Source organism: Antrostomus carolinensis, unplaced genomic scaffold (assembly GCF_000700745.2).
Source record: "Antrostomus carolinensis isolate BGI_N321 unplaced genomic scaffold, ASM70074v2 scaffold3895, whole genome shotgun sequence".
Taxonomy (NCBI): Eukaryota; Metazoa; Chordata; class Aves; order Caprimulgiformes; family Caprimulgidae; genus Antrostomus; species Antrostomus carolinensis.
Window position 1 is genome coordinate 24715 of NW_010315540.1, and position 24330 is coordinate 49044.

At 36.4% G+C, this 24330-nt stretch overlaps 1 protein-coding gene across 1 annotated transcript in view; it reads left to right on the forward strand.

Annotated features, from left to right (window-relative positions):
- LOC104524946 (steroid sulfatase) overlaps positions 1 to 24330 on the forward strand; it is a gene marked incomplete at its 5' end in the record, with an annotated part of 46069 nt that overhangs the window by 811 nt on the left and 20928 nt on the right. The window contains 4 exons of the mRNA XM_010167975.2: positions 942 to 1063; positions 4428 to 4550; positions 11661 to 12084; positions 20141 to 20277. Coding sequence (XP_010166277.2) covers positions 942 to 1063; positions 4428 to 4550; positions 11661 to 12084; positions 20141 to 20277 — 806 coding nt within the window. The remainder of the gene's footprint in view (positions 1 to 941; positions 1064 to 4427; positions 4551 to 11660; positions 12085 to 20140; positions 20278 to 24330) is intronic.

Sequence of the window (24330 nt, forward strand, 5' to 3'; positions counted from 1 at the left end):
AAAAAAAAACAAACAACCCTCCAGTTACAGCTTCCTGTTTTAAACAGGAAAAAAGTATATACAATGCCAATACTTGGATCACTCCCTTTACAAGGACCAGAACTACTACAAGATCTATGTTCTCTGATGTGAGAATTCAGAATTAGACCTTTGGTGTATGAAGAAACTTCATCATACTGCTTGTTATCAGTAGGTGATGTTGTAGATAGCAAAGTTGTCTGTTGGCAAATTAATTTTTTTTTCTCTAGGACCAAGAGCAGAGGATTTCTTCCTGCAAGGACCAATTTTTGTCTCATGAGCCAGGTCACAGACAAGTTACCCATGCAGATATGGAAACTTGGATGTGCTTCTGGGTCTAATATTGCAAACATAGTCATGTCAGACATGTAAACATCATTAATATAGAGCCTCACATAGAGTCATAACCGCTTGAATCTCCCCTAATAACTGATACCACCACACAATATTACCCGTACCCAAAAAAAAACTTTTGCTGGGGAAAGACAGAAGTGACACCAAGTAAGGAGTAAGGAAGCACAAAATTTCTCCAGTCTCCTCTCCCTATTGCTGAAGCAGAAAGGCCGGGTAAGTAGCAAAGTTACAGTTCTGGGTCAATGAATGCTTTGAAAAGGGTTACAATACAGTATGTCCAGGTATTACAGTTTAGTACTGACCATGAAGAGTAGATGAAAGTGGGGAAAATGCTTTTTGGCACAATGCCACAGTGTCTCAGTTCTGTGTTGACCCCTAGTGTAAAAATGTTTAACGCAATGGTATTTAGAATCACGACACTACCATAGTTTTGATCATTTGCATACACTAAGTCTTAACTTGATTTTCCTGATAGTTTTTTACTTGGATACTTTGATTTCACCATGCCCATTTCCAAATAATCATCTTTGTGTATTCTTTTTTTTTTTTTCTTGCTTTTGTTTCTCTAGAACCCCTAATATTGACAGGCTAGCAGAGGAAGGAGTGACGCTTACTCAGCATATAGCAGCATCCCCACTTTGTACTCCAAGCAGGGCAGCTTTCCTGACAGGGCGATACCCTATCAGATCAGGTAAAATACTATTACTTTATTTCTATATAAATATCATATTTTATTTGCAGTAAACTGTATGCATTTTTTTCTCTGGCCTTTCTTCATATCTTTATCGTTACCGGGTTAGGTATTCATTTCAGTGAGTAATCAAGCTCAGCAGAGTTGGTCAGCATTTGAAATCTTCCATCAATCATTGAATCATGTAATTGTTTGGTTGGAAAAGACCTTTGAGATCATCAAGTCCAACCATACGTGTCCACTACTAAACCATATCTCTGAGCACCTCATCTACCCATCTTTTAAATACCTCCAGGGATAGTGACTCAACCACTTCCCTAGGTAGCCCATTACAGTGCCTCATAACCCTTCCAGTGAAGAAATTTTTCCTGACATCCAATCTGTACCTCCCTTGGCACAACTTGAGGCCATTTCCTCTTGTTCTATTGCTACTTACTTGGGAGAAGAGACAAACACCCACCTCGCTACAACCTCCTTTCGGGTAGTTGTAGACAGTGATAAGGTCTCCCCTCAGTCTCCTCTTCTATAGGCTAAACAACCCCAGTTCCCTCAGCTGCTCCTCATAAGATTTGTTCTCCAGGCCCTTCATCAACTTTGTTGTCCTTCTCTGGACGCGCTCCAGTGCCTGCATGTCCTTTTTGTAGTGAGGGATTGCGGTGGTTTGGGTGGATTCACCCTTTTGGCTTGCACAAAACTGAACGCAGTATTCAGGGTGCAGCCTCACCATTACTGAGTACAGGGGAAGGATGACTTCCCTGGTCTTGTTGACCACACTGTTTCAGGCCAGGATGCCATTTGCCTTCTTGACCACCTGTGCACACTGCCGGCTCATATTCAACTGGTGTCAACCAACACCCCAGGTCCTTTTCCGCCAGGCAGCTTTCCAGCCACTCTTCTCCAAGCCTGTAGCATTGTATGGGGTTGTTGTGACCCAAGTGCAGGACCCAGGACTTGGCATTGTTGAAACTCAATATATGAGAAATCTTCACATTTCAGAAGAGTTAACACGAAAATAAAGCTTTTTTATTGATAAAAAATATTTTTTAAAATACTGAGGAAAAAATCTGGTTGTGGTTATTTCATGTAAGAAGCAGAGAAATTCCACCAACTTTCTCCACTGTCCAGATGACCCTGGGATCTTTGCCTGCCTCCCCAGTTGCATTCAGTCTGCTCCCAGGATGTTGGTGGGCAGCCTGAGTGCTGAACACCAGAGAGATGCGTCTAGAAAGACATAGTGGAAGAATCCAGTGTAAATCCTTCTGCTCAGACATTTTTGTTTCTACAAAACCTTTTGGTTTAGACAAATTGTAATTTTTTCAAGGGGAGAGGGTGAGAAGCTCAGTTTATTAAAATGTTCCAGCAGCCATTAAAACTGAGAAGAAAAAAACAAAAAAAATTCCCTTCTTTCTGAGTATTTCTGTTCCATATCTACCCGTACTCAGTGCTAAGTATCCTATGAATACATGCATTTAATAGCTTTTAAAGTACCTGATCCAAAGCCCATTTGAGTCAGTGAAGATCCAGTCTGTTTATTTTAGTGTGCTGGGACTGAACCCCTCAGTGCTTAGCCATGCAACTTTAACATTCCCTTAACATCATTTTTAGCAAGGATCATTATACATTAATCAGATCACTTGTTCATTAGTGATAAAACATCCTGTCCTTGCTTCTGGGAATGAAAGTAAAGCAAGACTCTGGAGCTTACTTGATACATTCGTCCTCATTCAAATCAAGTAACAAACTTCTGCAAAAGTGCCAGCTAATAAAACTTGCTAAATTTTCCATTACATTCAGCTGCAAAGGAAAATTTTATATACCTGTTACAGCTATATTGCTATTAATATTTACTGTAGGTAAAACCACAGGTCGCTTTCCATTACAATCCTTGTTCTTATTTCTAAAAAATAAGCATTTCAGTTGATGTTTTTCTTAACAGATCTACTTTTTACTCAACCTAGTCATTTCCATTTAGGTGCAAAAAAATTATCTTTGTCTTAATTAAAGTAAAAAATTGCTAAATATGGACTACTTACAAACATCAGTGAAGAACTAGTAAAGTATTATTATGGAAGATTCTAGAATCATGATGAGGAAAAAATGTTACAAATTTAAAACTTTTGCTAATAGAGCTGAAGAAAAATATTCCAAAATGCAGTATTTCAGACACAAACTCAGTGAAAGATAACAATGGGGAAAAAAAACCCCAAAAACATAGTTCTGTACTTTAATTCTGGTAACTCAAGGGAATTATACTGATTTCAGTTACAAAAGATTGAAGTACCTAAAAATAAATATAAATAAGTACATAATAAATAAATTATAGCTATGTATAGATGACTAAAACTACCTAAACTGTTACTCAATAAAGCTATCTGGGGTGAAAAAATGAAGTCAACATTTGAAAGGTAGGTTGAGCTCTCTTTAATAAACCAGTCTAACAAGTCTTTTTCTCATCTAACCACAAAGGATACCTGAGGGAAGATTCTGGTTGTCTACATCAGTCATGTAACTTTGGCACTGCAATCATCCAGTTGCATAATTTAGACTTCCTGGAGATACATCTGCACAGATTTGCATAGATATTCTGTGTTCTGCCTATCTATACTCAGAGCCAGCTCTCATCTGGAATCCTAGTAATCTAATTTTCATGAACCTGAGCTCTCAAGTCCTTCATCCTGAGAGTAGTTTATAAGCTCAAGTTTTTGTTCCTCTGACTATTTAGGTGTTGTTTTGTTAGCTGATACCTGATGCTGCTTTAATGCACTCTGTGTGCATTGAGTCATGTGTCTGCATGCTATTGGAGCACTAGTCCTCTCCAGTTGAGGCTGAGTGCCCTAACCACTCTCTTTCCAGAATAAGAATCTTTCTTGCTCTTTTTTGACCTCATCATATTTACATGCCCAGTTGTAAGACTACCCTATTTCAACTGCCTTCTCTCAAATAAACTTAAAAGCTTGTAGAAAACCACCTATGAGGAAAATGGAAGTTCTGGGAGTGATCTTGCTTAGTCCTCATCTCCACTCCTTCCCCATGTACAAGAAAAATAAATCATACAAACTCAACTTCTTTCAGCTATGTTATAGCTTAGAACATCTACAGAAGGGGCTGCAGCTGTCTATGTGATGGCTGGCCCCACAGTTATAAGCAGAGAATTTTTTCTCCACTTCTCAGTTTCTGGTGTCAATACTGAAAAGACTTTGCTCAGCTAAATGGATGTTTGTGTCTGCTGCTTGTAACGTTTAGCGTCTGGTGGTAATATGTCATTTAAGTGACACCACCTAAAGCAAAAAAGTGCATGCAGAAAGAATGAATGGAAATTGTTTCACTGCATTATCCAGGTCTCATTAATTTTCTTTGTATTTAGGAATGGCTGCCTTCTCACGAGTTGGTGTCTTCTTATTTTCTGCCTCTTCTGGGGGACTTCCTTCTGAAGAAATAACTTTTTCCAAACTCCTGAAGCAAAGAGGTTATGCAACAGCTCTAATAGGTAAAACTGCATACATGCACAGCATTATTTTTCATTCATTTCAATCCAAGCAACATTATCTTTCCTTATAGGCTATTAAGGATCTCCATTAAGCTTTTTTCCCCCACAGCATAATGAGTTTATTTTTCTGGCACAAAGCTGAGAACATTGCCATGCATATGTGAAACACTAATCAGGTAAGCATGTCTAATTCACTTGTGTAGTTATAGTCTCATTGTGCAAGGTACTGAAGAAAAATGATGAACAAATTGAAAATTAGTCAAGCTCTTGAAAAGTTTTCAGTATAAATAGTATTTTGATTACAACACAGAGACAATGAGGGATCGATAGCAAGGTACAAGTCAGCACAGTGGTGGGATTTATTTCACCAGTTTTCAAATATCCATAAAGTAGGTAATGTAGTACCTGGGCTAACTTTCTGGATTATCTTCTTATTCATCAGGCAGAAATGGCCATTTCTAGGAAATTTGTCTCATCCTGTGGCAGATGTTTAATATACAAATGTATTTCTCTCTCTTTATAAAGACAACTAACTACAGCATAAATATGCAGTGATGCATAAAAGAAATCCCACTAAGTGACTATTAAAGAGAACTGGAATGAATATCGTAAAGGTATAATATTTAAATAATGTGATTTTTTTTCCCTAATTTGGCCACTGACTTATTCCACACTGCTTACATTTTAGAAGATTTTTGTGAAATACAACTTTGATTTTTGTACTGGAATTACCAGGAAATAGTTGTTTAGAGAATGTCACACCAGAATGTTACTACATTAATTTAGATGATAGATGAACCCAATTTGATTTTTAAATGTAACAAAAGCTTGTAATTTTGGGAGCCATTTTTTGTTTAAAAAATGAGGCTGCTTAGCAAGGGTAACAATTCACACCACTGTTCAATAAATATCCGTGTTATGTAGATAACCAATGTCAGTGTTCCTAACTAAAAATCCTTCTTAGCTATACCCCAGTCTTAGAAAGTATAAAATACGTTGCCTTGATATCCTGACAGATTCAAAACAGAAAATCTTAGCAGAATTATATTTAGTGCAAATTTATTTGAAACATGGTGCAAAAAAGCCATTCAAAATTTTTCATGTTCATTGTGACGTTAATTCCTATTGCTCCATATTCAATGAAAGACTGCAAAAAATAATTTTTCTGTTTGTAACAAGTACTGTTATACAACTCGTTTTCTGGGGCTGACCTAGTTAATGTTCTTTTTTTAACTACTTTCACTGCAGCATGACAGCTTGCCACTTAGATCTCCAGAAGTTATCTCCATGATGCCTAATGAACAATCCTTCCAAGTGGCCTGAATGATAGCTATGAAACCATAAGATGTAGTATTACCATATCCTTAGAGTATAATGAAAACTTCCAAAAATCAAGAAGTGCATTAAAATTAAGGATAAAACATATGTAAATGACAAAAAGACAAATTATGTAGATTTGAAGACTGGATAGGCAGACTCCGATTCCCAACCAGCCCATTTTCTGCCTCTGCTGGTATTCTTATAACATCATATTGAACTAGGTCAGGGAGTCTTTGCTTGGTTCAGTCTAACTCAGCAGTTCCCAAACAATTAATTGTCAAATCCTGCACCAGTGATGGATTTGCATAACGGTAATTTTGAGCCTTTCAGTTCCTCTAGCCTATAGTGTCATTTCTCTTTTTTTCTTTTTTTTTTTGCCAAGTTTCTCTCCCCTGTACTCTCTAAGGACAATTTTTTCTTCCCTAAATGCATTTTCCTTTATTTTTATTTTTTTCCCCTCCTCTGAATATATGCTTCTTCTTGCTTGATACATCTCTAAATATATTTTAACTATAAATCTATTTTGTATATACACTTTTTTACCTCATTGTTTTTCCCCTGTGACACAAAGAAGGTGACATCCAATAGATCTGTCAGGAAGAGACACAGTCAGAAGATCTGAAACAAAACCAAGTTTTCTCAAAAAAGGCAGATGCATTGAATATGTAATATTTCACCAGGTAAAGATCCTGGAGACCAGCAAGAAATGTTGATGTTTTGTAGGAAACTTGTATTCATAATGCAAAAATTCCACTGAAAGCAAATGAGTATTATTTTAACTACTGATATACTCAATTACAGTTGAGTAAAGGTCAAATTCTCCTCACTACTGTTATCCAGTGTGTTGTCGAACATCCAGAAAAGTTTAAAATCCCCCTGTATACTTACTTCCAAAGTTTAAAATACTGATAGATAAACTGAGACTTGTATCTTTTCTCCAGACTGAGGTCTGTAATATTTGGACACATCACAGTTGTGATGTATCCAATACAAGATTGTCTGAGTCTATGGAGTATTAATAGAATTGTTTAAAATCTGACCCTGTTAATAATGGTCAGATATATACTTTATATTGTTATTGCTGTGTACTTCATATTAATGTATTTTTTTGAGCACATAAAATATTTCTGTTTGGGTCTTGCTCTGCATCTTGCATCTTACAATTTATCTGAAGAGCGCAAAATCATAAAAAAAGAAGGCCAAGGCACACCTGCAGCTGAACTTGGCAAGAGATGCAGAGTAATAAGAAGTGCTTGTACAGGTATGTGGGCCAGAAGAGGAAGGTCAAAGAAAGTGTACCTCCAACAAGAGATGAGGAGAAGACTCAGGTACTCACTCAACTGCTTTTTTGCCTCAGTCTTCACTGGCAGCCTCTCTTCCTGCACCTCTTGAGTGGATGGATTGCAAGGCAGGTACTCAGGGAGCAAAGTCCCTCCTGCTCTAAGATCAAATTCATGATTACCTGAGGAACCTGCATATATTTAAGTCCATGGGACGTGAAGAGATGCAGCCCACAGTCCTGAGGGAATTGACTGATGGAGTTGCCAAGCCACTCTCCATGAAAAGTCATGGCAGTCAGGTGAAGTCCCTGGTGACTGGAACAAGGGAAACACTGCACCCATTTTTAAAAAGGTTAGAAAGGAGGACCCTGGGAACTACCACCCTGTCAGTCTCACCTCTGTGCCTGGGAAAATCATGGAACAGATCCTTCTCGAAGCTAGGCTAAGGCACATGGAGGACAGGGAGGTGATTCAAGACAGCATGGCTTCACCAAGGGCAAGTCTTGCCTGACGAACATAGTGGCCTTCTTTGACATAGTGACTACATCAGTGGACAAGGGAAGAGCTATGGATGTTGTCTACCTGGACTTTCCTAAGGCCTTTGACACAGTGGCCCACAAAATCCTTCTCTCTAAATTGGAGGAATATGGATTTGATGATTAGACTGTTTGGTGGATGAGGAATTGATTGGATGGTCACGTTGAGAGGGTAATGGTCAATGGCTTGATGTCCAGATGGAGATCGGTGACAAGTGGTGTCCCTCAGGGGTCTGTGTTAGGTCCGGTAATATTTAATATCTTCATTAATGACATAGACAGTGTTATTGAGTGCACTCTCAGCAAGTTTGCTGATGACACAAAGCTGAGTGGTGTGGTTGGCATGCCTGAGGGATTGGATGCCCTCTAGAGGGACCTGGACAAGCTTGAGAAGTGGGCCTGTGTGAACTTCATGAAGTTCAACAAGGCCAAGTGCAAGGTCCTGCACTTGGGTTGGGGCAATCCCCAGTATCAATACAGGCTGGACGATGAAGGCATTGAGGGCAACCCTGCAGAGAAGGACTTGGGGGTACTTGTGGATGGAAAGCTGGACATCCACCAGCAATGCACGCTTACAGCCCAGAAAGCCAACCATATCCTGGGCTGCATCAAAAGAAGTGTGGCCAGCAGGTTGAGGGAGGAGATTCTGCCTCTCTACTCTGCTCTCCACCTGGAGTACTTTATCCAGCTCTGGAGTCCTCAGCACAAGAAAGACCTGCTGGAGTGGGTCCAGAGGAGGAACACAAAAATGACCTGAGGAATATAACAGCTCTCCCATGAAGAAAGGCTGAGACATCTGTGATTGTTCAACCTGGAGAAGGCTCCAGAGAGACCTTGTTGTGGCCTTTCAGTACTTAAAGAGGTCTTATAAGAAAGGTGGGGAAAAAGTTTTTATCAGGGCCTGTAGCGATAGGACAAGACATAATGTTTTTAAATTAAAAGAGGGTAGATTTAGACTAGATATAAGGAAGAAATGTTTTACAATTATGGTGGTGAAACACTGGAACAGGTTCCCCAGAGAGGTGGTAGAAGCCCTATCCCTGGGAACATTTGCAGTCACGTTGGCCAGGGCTCTGAGCAACCTGATGTCCCTATTCACTGCAGGGGGGTTGGACTAGATGACCTTTAAAGGTCTTTCCAACCCAAACTATTCTATGATTCAGTTATTTGAAATATATCATTATATACAACTCAGTCTTCAGACTGCTCCCTTTTCAGCTGTCTGAAGGAAAAGCAGAGGGAAAACATGGACTTTTGAAGCCATTCCAGCATTCTTGGTTCTGAAAAGCTGAGTTTCAAATGAAGTTTCTTGATTGAATGGTACTTGCTTCTCATTTCCACTTTCCTTTCATTGCATTGCTTTTGCTCTGCAGAAATCTTAATTGTGGCCGAAGAAGATGGGAAAAAAGCTTAGGTCTCAAATTATCAAGGTACTCATAATTTAGAATTAACAACATAAATTTCACTTAAAAGCTTGGTAGAATATGCTGAAATGCATGTGATGCTTGTGTGAAGTGTCCATACTATGAAGCTGCACTTGGCAAAGAGGTGAGAGCATTTTGCTCTGGTCTCAAATTCAGAAGGGCCCCAGAGTGTAAAGCACATTACAATCATCTGTTGAAACACTAGCTCAAGGCAGGGTTGTTGTCACAAGGGATAAAACAAAACGTGTTGTAGACCCAACCATCCCTTGTTTTTTCAGAGTAGTGTGGGATCTGTCAAAACCCTCTACCTCGTCAGCCATTTGAGAACAGCAATTGTGTCTTTCCGTCACAGCTGCCAATATGATTTGAACCAGTATTTCTGTTGCTTTTCCCAGCTAACCTGCTGTCTGCTTTGTTTGGCTTAAGATGTGTCTGAACAAACCTTTTTTTTGAGGCCCAAGTTCATTTTGACATTGAACAATTTGTTGTGCTTGCTAAAACCCTTTCGATAAAAATAGGTCCTATATTTTCCCCTGTCCTAATTTATTTTTGCAAGACTCTTTTGTCCTGGCTTGCAATGTCTATTTTTATTGAGATCTAGTTTAAACAAACTTCATTACATTATAATAAATGACCTTGAAAGTATATTTAATTTGTTTAGGTTTCTTTTTCATATTTTTTTTTACTGTTATAGGTGCTTTGAGATTGACAAATAACAGCAAAAAAATTAAAAAATAAAACTTTAAGATCATTTGTATTAGTGATTTATTTCAGTTATCTAACTTGATGAGCGTTATTTCATGCTCACCTTGCTGCACACCTGGATTTACTATTATTCCGTAGACAGTCATGTCTTCTGAAGGAATGAGAAGGTTGTAGAGGCCTCCATTTCACTGGCACATAAGCAGACCTGAAAATGCTATACAGAAGGTATTTCTAACCTAAGACCATCAAGAGAAGTACGAGGAGAACTGGACTCAACTAAGCCTTCAAGATTTCTGTGGTATTTTTCTCCACATGAGTGGACATAGGCACATGACATTCCCATCCTATACCTTAATTCTGTCATTTGTGAAAGAGAGATAATGACATGGAGCCCATTTGCTATCTACTATTTAAAAAATTCAGAACTGACCCCCATCTTTACCGTCTTTGGTACTGCAGTACCTGCATTTGTCATTGCCAAGGCAGAAGTGCAGGATGAATATGCTGTTCTCTAAACCCAGGAGTAGCTCAGGACTGGCTGCATCAGGAGTCTTTCTTACAGATGTGTAAAAGCTGGGATGGTTTGGGAAGGGGGAAAATTTATGTATGGGTTTTTTTTTTTTTCCTTTCATATACTTTCTACCATGTGTATCCTGAAGTCTCTAGAACAAAGTATTTCAAATTTCATTGAGCTAGGTTATGGGGCTGAGGGTTTGCTGGGTTTGCGGGTTTTTTTGTTTATTTCTTTTAAGATAACAACCCCTGAATTATGCTGGTCATGTTTAGGTATTTGATTCAGTAAAAATAAATAGATTTTGGCCCAGCAATATATATTGTCCTCTGTTTTGTCAAAGGTGACACGTTTTGTCAAATATTCAACACATTGCCTTCCTGAGACTAAAAAGCATAGCTCTAGCCATGATTTATGTCAATAGGCTTAACTGAATTTGTTTTGGTTTTTAATTTATGTATTTGAATTTAGATAACAGCTACCAAACAGGTCTGTTGCACTAAGAGATGCATAAGCGTATGGTAAGGGGTTGTACCTGAGCCGTAGAATGATGATCAGCATAAGCATAGGTTACACAGAATCACAGATTATGCTACTATAAAGCAAATAAGATTCACGGTTTGCTTGTGTCAGTCAGTGTCCAACATTATTGCAGAATTAGACTGATTTCCTAGCAAGACAGAATACTGCGAGAGATTTGGTGGTAATTTACTTGTTACTGTTGGTTCTTTTTTATTTTTTATATATATAAATAAAAATAATCTCCTTCTCTATGTATCTATCTGTATAGTGAGTGAGATTGTCAATTTCAGAGATTTTGCAGTAATTTAAATAATACCTTGATTTATGTCCTGTTTGTTACTTTTTTCTTCTTTAAAAAAATCAACAAAAAAACTAGTCAAATATGAATGATTTGCTAGAAAAAAATTCAGATTTTTCGTAACTCCATATTGGTTCTTCCTAAGAATGTAGTAGCTGCTACAAAGCAGTATTTTCTTATGACTACTTATCTATACATGCACAAAGAATTCATTTTCAAAGTTAGCTGTTAGGGCTCTGTTGCTCTTCAGTGACCTGCTAGCCCACTCAGAATTTAATTATCTCTGTCAGGAGTGGTGCCAAACAATTTCTAACTGAAACGAAGAGGCAGACATGAGGCAAAGTCTTTGATGAAGGCATAAAGAAAGATTAGTTAGAAAATAGGGATCCACACAATAAATGCTGGGGGCAGAGGAATGTCAGTCAGATAGTGACAGATTCATGTTTAGAATAGCGCACATCATAAATTTGATGATTTAACTACAAAAATACTCCCTGTCCTTCTCTCTTTGTAGGAAAGTGGCATCTTGGGATGAACTGTGAAAGCAGTAATGACTTCTGTCACCACCCCCTCAGTCATGGATTTGATTACTTTTATGGGCTTACTGTGACCAATTTTAGAGACTGCAAACCTGGCCAAGGCAGTGTATTTTTAAAAGGAGTTCAAAAATCCCTTGTCATCCCAATCCAAATCGCTGGAATCACCCTCATCTCTTTGGCAATAGTGCAGTACATTGGCCTCCTGAAAGTACCTTTCCAAGTGTTGGGTTACTGCTTATTAATAACTGCTACTACACTTGCAGTTTTGATTTTTTTCTTTTATCATTTTCGACACTTGAACTGCTTCTTAATGAGGGACCATCAGATTATCCAGCAACCACTGTCCTATGAGAACCTTACTCAGAGACTGACAAAGGAAGCCGTGCATTTTATAGGAAGGTAAGTTTCTAACTTAAAAGTTAATGACAGCATTTCACAATGACAATACTTCCAAAAAAGTAGAAAAACATTGGATATACAAAATCATCCTACGTCATTCTTCATTTTTGCAAAGTTAGCTACTTTGGTGTAATTGTCACCACAGGGATCATATCATAAAAGTATACATTTGTACATTCTGAAATAGAAAACAATATATTTGGAACAAAAGTATTTCATACATTTAACTTCCTGAAAATTATGCCAAAGTATTTTTCTCAGTCACTTTTGAAACAGGTTGCACCATTTCTAAAAATAGTTAATCAAAAGTAAAAACATGTTCTAAGACATAAAGTCCCTTTATTTGTAAATAAACTGAAACATCTTTACTTCCTCTTGACAGTGGTGATACATATAAAGATGCTTTCTCATCTACATTCTACCTAATTTAATAGTGAAGTTCTTTGTTAACTACAAATATGCACAGACACATATGCCCCTTTGAAAATTGTTGAGAGCTGATTTGCTTAGTGACCAAACATTTGGTGACTTTAAGACTCTTGAGTATATTAACTGTGTGCTGATAATTCTTCCGTGATTTGCAAGTATGTAATGTGCCTGTAGTGATTCATAATGTTTTGGATATCTCTGAATGTTTCATTGATTCCGATGCAATGCAATGACAATAAAATAGTAGCCCCAAAACAGGTGAGTTCAAGACTGGAAATTAATGATAGAAAACTAGTAACTCTTTTAACTTTATTAATATTAATGTTGTGCACAGTATTATTGTATAGCCTAGCCAGTGTTTAGAGCTGTAAAAACAATCATAGAATCATAGAATGGTTAGAGTTGGAAGGGACCTTAAAGATCATCTAGTTCCAACCCCCCTGCCATCAGCAGGGACACCTTCCACTAGATCAGGTTGCTCAAAGCCTCATCCAGCCTGGCCTTAAACACATCCCGGGAGGGTGCATCCACAACTTCCTTGGGCAACCTGTTCCAGTGTCTGACCACCCTCACAGTGAAAAACTTCTTCCTAATATCTAATCTAAACCTGCCCTCTTTCAGCTTAAGATTCAGTGTATCATCTAAGTCAGTATAGCTTCATTGACTCAGCTGGAGGTGAGTGGATTTACATCAGCTGATCACTTGGCCCCAGTTCTCAATGTAGGTTCCAGACAAAAGGGTTGTTAAATTGAAGTCAAGGTTAATATTCATAATTTTCAATAAACTTTGTTACAGGAATGCTGCAGTGGTCGTGGGAATTACAACCCAGACAATTCAGAATCAGTGTTAAGAATATAGAATCATAGAACCATAGAATGGTATGGATTGGAAGGGACCTTAAGGATCATCTAGTTCCAACACCCCTGCCATGAGCAGGGACACCTTCCACTAGACCAGGTTGCTCAAAGCCTCATTGAGCCTGGCCTTGAACACTTCCAGGGACAACACTTCCATCCACAACTTTTCTGGGCAATCTGTCAACTCCAGTGCACCAGCAGACCATTACTCTTATGACTAGTCTACTGACTTTGGCCATTTGTAGGGGAATGGTCATCAAAGGGGCAACTAGGGTGCAGCAGCAGTCAGACATCTGGCATTCGTAAGTGAAGTACTACCAGGTTTTTGGAAGCCACAGCAGCTCCACAGCATTCTTGTTGTTCCACTTCTTTCAGCGAGCGGTCTCTCAGCCCTCCTTTAACCATGTTTGACTCAACACTTGATTTGTCATGCAGGCTTTTTTGTTTTAATAATACAGTAAGTAGCAAACACTATCCTATATACCAGTAATCCATATGCACAAGTATACCAGAGTTCAGGCAATCCTGAATTTGAAGAATTCAGAGTAATTCACCTTAGCTGGTTCTTAATACATTTTATCATCAAACTGAAAACTATCAGCTCTCATGCATGTTTTAATTGGTTAAGTATCTCCACAATAAATATATGGTGCATGGTGAAGCTTCAACAGCACTACTACTTCCTATATAGCCCTTTTATTATATGATTATGTGTAATATACATGAACGTATATATAGTTATATTAATTGTTTCATTTGTGCAAGTTTATTATACCTTTTACCTACATTACTTTTAGGAGTTCTTCAGAGTTCAGGCAATGGACTTCCTGAAATTATTCTTTTTTCTATCTATTTCTCAGTCATATTGTCAGCTTTATGACTTCTTACCAAGTATATAATATATAATTAGATTTTGTATTTTTCAAGTCATCTTATAATTTTTTCATAGCATATAGCTATGTGCTGTTACACTTTGGTCTGTTTTTTGGAGAGGTGATACTGTGTTTGTTCTTCCTTAGTCTAGGATATGTGTATTACTGTTTAAATTTGTTCCTAGCTAGATTCAAAGAGAGCAAATACAGTATTCAATGCTCAGAAATAGCACTGGAGAAGAATATATACAAGTTTCAGGTCCAGTGCATGAAAACAAATACTGTTTTAGTTGCTGACCCCAATTGTAAGCAGGCAGGTAAGTTCAGTGTATGCTAATTCTAATTACTTTTCACAAGAGCAAGTGTATAATATTGTAAACCTATCAGAACACCCTAGATATTACAATATATTCGAAAGTCAAATGGATTCTAACTGTTTCATGTTAAGTTCACTGTAGGTGTCACTTATGTGTCTTCAGCATGTCCTTTAATGACCAGCTGCAGAGACACTCCAAATTTGGAAAAAGCCTGTCTTTAACGTATCAAAAATTAAAAGGACAAAAGTATCACTCTGTGATACAGAATACCTCTCTGACAATTTTGGATAGCTGATCACAATTAACAATAATATTAAAAAAACACAAAAAAACCCCAAAAAAACCACACTATCAAAAACCCTAATGAAATCTAACTTCTGGAAAACAGTATTTGCATACAAATATTTTTATATTCAAAAGCTATGGTGAAGATGATGCTGAACAATTTTCATGCAAGTTTATTTTTTCAATCATAGATTGCATAACCATAATTAACATTCTGTGATGACAGTTAATAATTTTAAAATTTTCTTTCTATCTCTTCTGTTTCAGTCCTTGAAACACTGTTACAACACATGTTCAAGTTTATTTTCCTCTAATCTAGCAGACTGTAGTTTAGATTTTTTCCATATATCACTAGGTCTTAAGATCAGGCAGTTGGCATGTTGTACTTGAGTCACAGTTCTGAAATCAAGTGTTTTTATGAATCCTACAAGAAGATTCTATAGTTTACAGCAACATACAAATTATGTATCTTTGCATACACATGATGTATATGTGCCCATATATTAAAAAATAGTACTAACTTATAAGCCATAACAACTCTACTGGATCTTCATCCTTTCTTCTCAGCCCCGTCCTTTTTCTTTTTGAACCCAAAGCTAACATTTTTATTCATATACTTCAAGATTATCAGAAAATGAGAGATTTCAGTCTTTTTCATAATTTAAGAATTATTAAGGATCTAACTAGTTCTGCAGTGAGTGACAGACTGCATTGTAAATGGAACGCTTTTAAAAAACAGTAGATCTGTAAACTGGTCTCCAAAGTTTTGCAGGGAAGAGGGATTTAGTAATGAATATAATCTATAGTAGGTGTGAAATTTCTTTTCTTTCTCATGCTTATGAGAATGTACTTTTTCAAGGGGAGAAAAAAGGTTATATACAAAGGAAATAAAATCATATATGAATTGTACATCTTAAGCATTTAAAGGATTAAATAGGCATGAAATTAGAGATGTCAAAAGTATCTTGGCTATTTGCATGGAAGAATCATTTCACAAATGCAGATACAGTAGAAGCACATCCCACTCTTAATATCTCGTAGGAGTCAGATATTCCATATTTTTACTTTTTTTTCCCTTTCTCATTCCATTTTCAGCATGTTTTCTAGTTTTGATAAATTGCCGCCGAGTGGTCTGGGGTTCTCTTTTCTGATTTTGAAAAATTTTGAAAACATGAGATTTGTTATTTAAAGTATGTATTTTAGAAGAATAAGACAGAAATATTCATTCATGGATTCATTCATTCTAACAAGGATTTTAGCACTGTTAGTGATCAGAACAAAAGAAAATCCAGTTTGTAGGACAAAGTCATGCTTTGATAAAACTAAGCCAAGGTTTACCTTTTCCTTCTGCAGGAACAAGGATTAATGAAGTGCACACAGCCAGTCCAGTCACAAAGAGCACTGTCTAATTGGTGATCTAATCTGAAAGTAGAGTAGGGAGCCATGGGGAATAAGCATTGAATTAATTTATCCACTGGGGGGGTATATTGAATAAGAAGAATATTTTAGTAGAAGAAGAGTTACAGAAGAGGAAAAATTAGGTTTGCATCTGCCTGTATGGACACACTGTTACATATTTGTACTAAAAATACATCTTCAGATGATATACTTCAACATTTTTGTTTTCTTTCATTTTAGCTGTGACTCTAGTGCACTGTGACTATGTGAAAATTAGATATTTTCATTCAAAAAGTCTTATTAAATCATATGTACTTATCCTTATAAGAAGTAATATATTTTACCCCTATATCTATTTCAAATAGTTCTTTGCAGGCTATTTCAGTCTTATGGGTGAATTAGCTGGAATTTATATTATTTTGGGGATTATGGAAACAATTCACCCAATTTTAACACAGCACAGTGTTTGCCCAGCTCAAGCAAAGCTAAGAATATCAGTTCTCATAATCAGCTGCTGTGAATCATGGTATCTTCACTGGTACAGAGGATGTGGTAGTCTTAAAGGGGTTAAAAATATATACTTTATGACAGAATATGAGGATAATTTAACATCTAGCAAAAAAAAAAAAAAATTGTTGTTCAGAAAGATCATACTTGTCCATCATATTAAAGGTTAATTTAGAATTTATTGCGAAAAAGTAAAATGGAACCCTGTTGTGTTACGTTCCCATCTCATTTCCTGTATAGAATTGTATTTAAAATCTCAGTTTGATTTGGCAGCTGCAAAACAACAAATTCAGAGCCCCACCTGTTTGCTCTGCTGCAGTGGTCTTAGATGAACATCAATGCACAGAAAAGCAAACAAAAATATCCAAGGAGTTTTCAGTGCAGCAAATATTTAAGAGCAAAATTGCAGGAATAAAAGTTAAAAGACCCATGTGTGAAGCACAAAGTCACATTAGTTGTACCTTGCTCTCTCACCCGCTTTAAAGCTGTGTTCTGCAGCTCAAACCTGAACTGAATCCTTGAGTAATGTAAAGACTCCTCACACTAAATAAGAAGAACCTAGTACTGTGCAATGCAGAGGAGTCGCCAGCAATGTCATCCATTTAGATGTTTTCAAGATCGGTTAAGCACACATTAAACAGTGTCAGATACGTGTAATTGCTCTGGCTGCTCAGTGTATTGAAAAGACTGTGTGATTCACGTTAGGATAAAAATTTTTACTGTGTTTGAGTAAGTGTATCTCAGATCTTTTGAAACTGAAGTTCCCTGTGTTTGAACTATGTAAAAGATAGTGGCAATACATTTTTGAAAGAGCTGTTTACTGAAGTGGTTCAGGAGTTAAGCTGTTATTGTCAAATTTCTCTCCTGCCTACTAGCTGATATTGTTATTCCATTTTCAAGGTCATGGTAAAGGTAGTCAGTTATAATTCTCCTCAAAGAGTTTTGGCAGGAGATAAATAGCTGCCTGTGATCTTTTATAGGATATTAATAGGTGAGACACTTCTCCACCTGACAGCGAGCTGTCAATCAGAACCCGTCAATTTGAGTTTCAAAGAAGACAATGATGTAGTGCCCTTCCATATCAGTCATTGATTTGATGACTCTTCATGAAAGTTAGATCTTTGTGTGAGTTCCATTAAAAAAAAAAAAACGACAAAACAAAACAACTAGCCAAACAAACCAAAAAACCCACCAAACCTGAGTTATCTTCTGGAAATAACATTTGAAGTGTAGGCTTTTGATACTCACTTTTAGCAATACAGATATACACTTAGAAGTATGCACTATCTTGGTGATATTAGAACAAGGCAGTTTGCATGAAAAGTAAATTGTGCCTGCACCATTATAAGTATAAAGGAGATTTTTCTGGTGTTTTCTCCTAGAATTTGTATATTACTCTAAATTCAGTGAACTGTGTTTAAGGAAAAAGTGAAAAATAATCCCATGCAGTAAAAAATGCAGGTTGTAAACCAAAAATCAACTGCCTTGCAGAAATGTTCTTTAATGAAAGGTCAGTGTTACATTAATATACATATTAAATATTAAACTTATAAATACACATTTTTTTTTTTTACTTAAAGTGCTGACATTTTCAGTATTTTTAATTGACTCAAAGGTCTCATGTTATTTGTTGGTACAGTAATGAAAGGTTCTCACATGTATGACCTCCCAAAGAGCAACAAGCACAACTTAATGGAAAGTGTATCTTTTATGAAAATTAGTCTTTATTTTTTTGAATCAATACTTTATAATACTAAGATAATAGAGGATACATGCACATATATTTGAAGGGAATTAAACTAGTTTTGTTTCAATTTTCTACATGAAAAATGTTCTATTTATTCTGTCATTTTTTTTAAAAAAGGAGAAACTTTTTGTGAAGAAAATGTCCCAGTCAGAAACACATTTATCAAGTGAATAATCTGTATCAAATTTTCCCATTTTGATTTCATGTATTGCTGCCTATGCCTAAAAAAAAAAAAATAAATAATAAAAATAAAAAAATAAAATCTTTAACCATTCAACTTGTGCAAAACCAGATCCAGCCAAGGAGAGAAGAAAAATGGGTCATAAATATACTAGATTAAACCTACTTATTTTTCCTTAAGAGAAAAGTATTGATATTATATGAACCCCTTTTATTAAAAGGCTTTTTTTTTTCAGGTTCGAAATGTTAGAGGTTTGTTGGTTTGTTATTTTTTTTTTTCATTTTAAAGAAACAGTTTGTATATACATGTCTGTATTGTTACCTCTTTAAAAGGTGGATGAAACAACTGCATGAGGAAATATATAGTCTCCCTTTGATGTTGTCATGAATTGCAGGAATTATCCACCACAGATTGACTAGGGAAAATATGGTAAATAAAGCCAAAATACTCAGTAATTAGCTGTGTGCTTTAATGTGAGATCCAGACAAGTTTTCTGGGTAGTGCCTTTGTGATTCAACTGATATTTACAAATGCATCATGTACTACAAATGCTATTGGAGCTTATGGCAGTAAATTTGGCTACTACTGCACAATTTTAAGTGAAATTCTATAAATAATGCATAAATAAAAGTTCTTACTTGAGCTGTGCTTTCACAGCCTGCTGGAGCTGATTATAAATAACGTGTTGACAGATCATATGAACAGCAAAATTTACAGAGTCTATTTATTGTGCCCTTACTTTTGTATCAGTTCGGGAAATAGACTGAGGACAATGGATACTGTTCATTACAGTGAGAGGAAAAATATTTCTCTATATTAGTATGTTCCTTGAGATTATTTATTCTTTGGTGCAACATATTTATAGTGTTATGTACTGATCACATGCATAAACACACAGAGCATTAAATAACAAGAGAAGGTTTGCTCATATACCTGAGTCCAAGATAAAGGAGGAAAGGTTCTAGTATACTTGATTTGACATAATCAATGATACTCTGGTATGTTTGACCCTGGTCCACATAACAGACTAGTTGATCAGCTTCCATATGACCTTGTGAGGAAGATAATTGTGTTTCATGTCTATACATAGTTATGAAGATAAGTTTTCGAAAAGCAATCGTATTTGGGCTTTTAAATATGTACTTGTAAAGTGAAGAGAGGTGCTTGTAGGCAGAAACTACTATGTTCTTTGCTTTAAACAAGTCCTCTTTCAATACATATAGCAGACTAATTAAATTTTGTTGTTTATTTTTGCTTTCAATTAATTATACAGTTAAGAGTGACATTTTTACTCTATGTGTGTGTATATTTAGGATTAGCCTCTAATCAGTTACGGTATTCCTTTTGCTCCTTTTTTTTTTTTTTTTTTAGCTTTATTGTAGAAACATTTATTTGTCGAAATTTTGTTATGAAATATACTAAGGGTTTGTGCATTTGCGGTTTTTTGTTTTGTTTTTTTCCAGGAACACTGATGCACCATTTCTTCTCGTCTTGTCTTATCTTCATGTCCATACTGCTCTGTACGCTTCAAAAAATTTCAGAGGAAAGAGCAAGCATGGTTTATATGGGGATGCAGTGGAGGAAATGGACTGGAGTGTAGGTACGTTACATGTGCTTCTAACATTAATGGAGGAAATTCATGGAAGACTTACATTCATGTCCACCAAATGCAGACATTGGCAGTTTGGATGACTAAATTATATCTGACGTATTTGCCCTTTATACTCAGGGGAAACAGTAATTGAAAAGACACAATAATCTGACCTCTTGTAATATCTAATTTATTATCAAATTTATTGTATCCTACAAAGGCCTGCTCTCTTCTTTGGCTATGAAGGTAGTCCATACAGTATGGACTTAGCAGAAATATGTCCACACTGGACATTTGAAGCAGAATAATTGAATCCAACCCCATGAGCATCTGGCCTCTGCAGGTTGTCCTCATAAAGCAATATACTAACTCAAAAAGTGACCACATGATATTGATATTAAAATATTTTAAAATAAAGTCACTACAGTATACACTATTAGCAAAAGTAATTTGCTGAATATTTTAATGAGTTCTCTATATTAGTGAAATCACTCAGGTAAGGTCCACTTCTGTTCATGAAGAATACTCAAAACCAAACAGTTTGCCCTCCAGAGCCTTCCATTCTCTCTGAGGCTGGAGAGCAGTTGATCTTATGTCATTCAACAGGATTCCCTTATCTCTAGATGTATTGGACTGACTCTCTGATTCCAGAGATAATCACATGTGAAAACAATCAAAAGGCCATATTGGAAGAGAGTCATATTGGAGAATAGCAGTTACAGGAGCTAAAGATGAGCTTACATTTCTCCGTCCCATAAACCCCAAGTCAATTCTGTTCTCAGTACAACTCAGTGCAAATGGACTTTCTTCAAGAAAATGTTAGTTACGTCCTTATTAAGTTGCTATAAACAGATACTCAGCAGTGGTGCATACATGTTTTTAACTATGCAAGAATGTGCAGTTAAACATAATGTATACTCCTTTGCATATTTTGCATCAAGAGGCCTATTTGCAGAAGCTAGAGGAAAAAAGGCATCACAGTACATTTAGTGATTTGTAATGTATTTGCAAAAATGGAGGAAACCCTTGGGAGAAACTGTGATACACTTAGTAGGAAGGGTTTTCAATGTGGAAGATAACTGTATTAGACAAGAAAAACCTCTTTTGTAAATCAGGTTTTGTAATGAGAGAGTGACTTTCATCCAAGTTGTATTACACCTTGAATCTTTATCACTTCTGTCAATGGCAACCAGCATTTGATCAATCAAGTGCTTGCATTAGATAAAAGTATGAATGTGTTGTCATTGCTATTTGCATCCACACTGTAGTAAGCTACTGAGTATTAGCTGGTCTTACCATCTGTGTTTAATTTTACTGTTTCTCCTGTTCCATGGTAGTTACCTTATCCCAGTCTCCTGGGTCATATGCTGCTGCCACCACTACATTTTTCTGCCTCCTTCTGGAGAGTAGCTCCAGGTTTTAAACAGCAAGTTGGAAACCAAGACAGCTGACATGCTGCTGATTCAGGCTATTTAATGATGCAGAGGTGGTAACAGATTGAAAACCAGCGCTGTCTTCAAGAATAACAGACTTTTTGGAGATATGTCAAACAAACCAAACTGTAGGACAGAAGCATATTATTAAAAAAAGCTTGGGATAAATCAGAGTTACAAATTATTTGGTGATAAAATATTAATTTTGAACAAATTCAGAGGAGATACATGACTTTCCTCATGTAGTGTCCTTTACAATCCATTGCATTGTGGCAGCAGAGCTAGCTTAATCAATCAGGAAACAGATCCTCATCTGTCATAAACTAGTATATAAGCATCAAATTTTGTTTTAGTTGGAGGTCTGGTTACTTGTTTTGCTAACGTCTTGTAAGACCCCTCTGTTAACAGATTGCATATTTGCTCCAGGAGGTAGAAAATCTGTTTAGTTCCTCTGTTACTTTCTCCTCCATTATTAGCATGATGAAAAAAAGTTATGGCTGACCTTTCCAAAGAAATCTGAAGGAATAATATAGCTTTTTTTTTTTTTTTCCCCTTTTTTTTTTTTCAATTGAAGGGATTATTAATTCCCATTAACCTCCATTGAAAATTCCAGTCTTAATACATCAACTACATAGATTTATGTACTGTACTGCTGATGTCAGTAACCAGTATTTTCTTAGAATGCCTCTGTAGATATTACAGTATAAAAGTCAAACAAAATTGTCTGGAAAAGCTGAAAAAGTGGAAACTATAAAACTTCTATTTGAGGAAAGCTTATTATTCACTAGATAGTAATTAATATTTATGCATAGCTGAATGTAACTTGCAAAAGCAATATGAACAAAATAGCCCAGATACAACAATGTGCTGCGAAACCTTCTAATTCAAGAAAACACAAGCATAGGAAGAAAAAATTAGTGTATGGAAAACTGTATTATAGTACAGCATCAGAAGTGTTTGGCATATGGTAGGAAAAGAACCACCAACTTGAACTCAGTTCTAAAAGTAACTTACAATGTGTTATCTACTGTGTGAGAAATATTGAAGAAAACCCTTGTGGATGAATGGGGGGAAAAAAAAGAAAAGAAAAAAAAATATTAGAAGATAAGTTAGAAGTAGAAGTTAGGACTGTCAGGTACAAGTGATGAAAAAGCTGAATATCAAGGTTGGACCATGAAATGCAAATGAAATTTTGTTCCTGGTTTGAGAGATAGCTGGAATCAGAAAGAAGACTTCAGTTGCCATTTACAAGAGAAAAACCAACAGCCTTTCTAGTAAGAGAGAGAAGTCCACTCAGAATGAGAATTCTAAATAAATGACAATTCTCAATTTTAATTTGTTTATTTATTGAGAATTAATTACCTAATTGGACAGTAATTCAATTCTAATGCAATATCCATGCAAGGAGGAGAAAAATCTATAAGACACATGAATAAAATACTCCTTTGAATATTTCATGTTTGTGGCTTGTTAAACCAATGCTGAAGAGGATTACAGTCCATGTCAAAAATACAAAACACAAAGTCTCTGGGTAAGCTTTGGGACCATGTATGTCTACTGCTTTTGCATACTGATGTGTGTATAACAGAATTCAATGTTGAAAGCATTCACAGTTATAATGTCACTGCGTGTGACATGCCTTCAAGAGTTATTCTCTGGCTAATAACATTAATTTTCTTTCAATGTAGGCTAAGCACCTTATTAATGTAATTAATTATAATTCATATGAGAGCAGATGAAATCATCTTACAGTCTAAAAATGGAAAAAAAAAACATTATGAATGAATGAATGAATGCAATATTATCCTTTTCTTCCTTCCTTCATTTCTTCATTCCTGATTGAGTATAGGAAGAGAAATGGACATGTTTAGAAATTGTTTTTGATGTAAATTGCATTACATTAGTTTAATCCAAACCAGATCACTGGAAGGAGTTTTGGAGCCCCCTGTAGACTTGCCTGCAAGCTGTGTGAAGACACACAAATTCGATACTGCTTTTGCAAATGGCTGTTTATTTTTCCGTTAGTAGTAGAAAAACTACATATCAGTTCTTAATACTGTGTGGAACAATCACAACTGAATGGCTTAAGTGTAAAAAAAGTCAGAAATTATGGTCTGGCACAAGCTAGTTAACCACAGAGTGGTTAACCACAGAGTGGGAGCTTTGTCTGGGTATCTTTATTATATGAATGCCCTGCAAGCCGAAAAAAACTTAACTGCCTCTCTGCCATGATCTTTTGACCTGTCTTAGAATCAAGTTATGCCAAGAAAATACTACCATCATCTGATATTAGTTAGAAAAAAAAAGAGTGGAAATAAATCCCAGTGCATCTTACATGTAACTTGTGTTTGAAATATCTTAAAAGGTTTGGTAGAGTTGTATATGAAGAACGTAGCTCTGCATCTCTCCAGTACAACAGGGATATGGAGTTACTGGACAGTGTCCAGCAAAGGGTGGTGAAGATTATTAAGGGACTGGAGCATCTCTGCCATGAGGAAAGGCTGAGCCAGCTGGGACTAGAGCTCTATTCAGCCTGGAGAAGAGAAGGCTGAGGGAAGATCTTATTAATGTATATAAATACCTGAAGGGAGACTGCAGGGAGGATGAGGCCAGGCTCTTCTCATTGGTG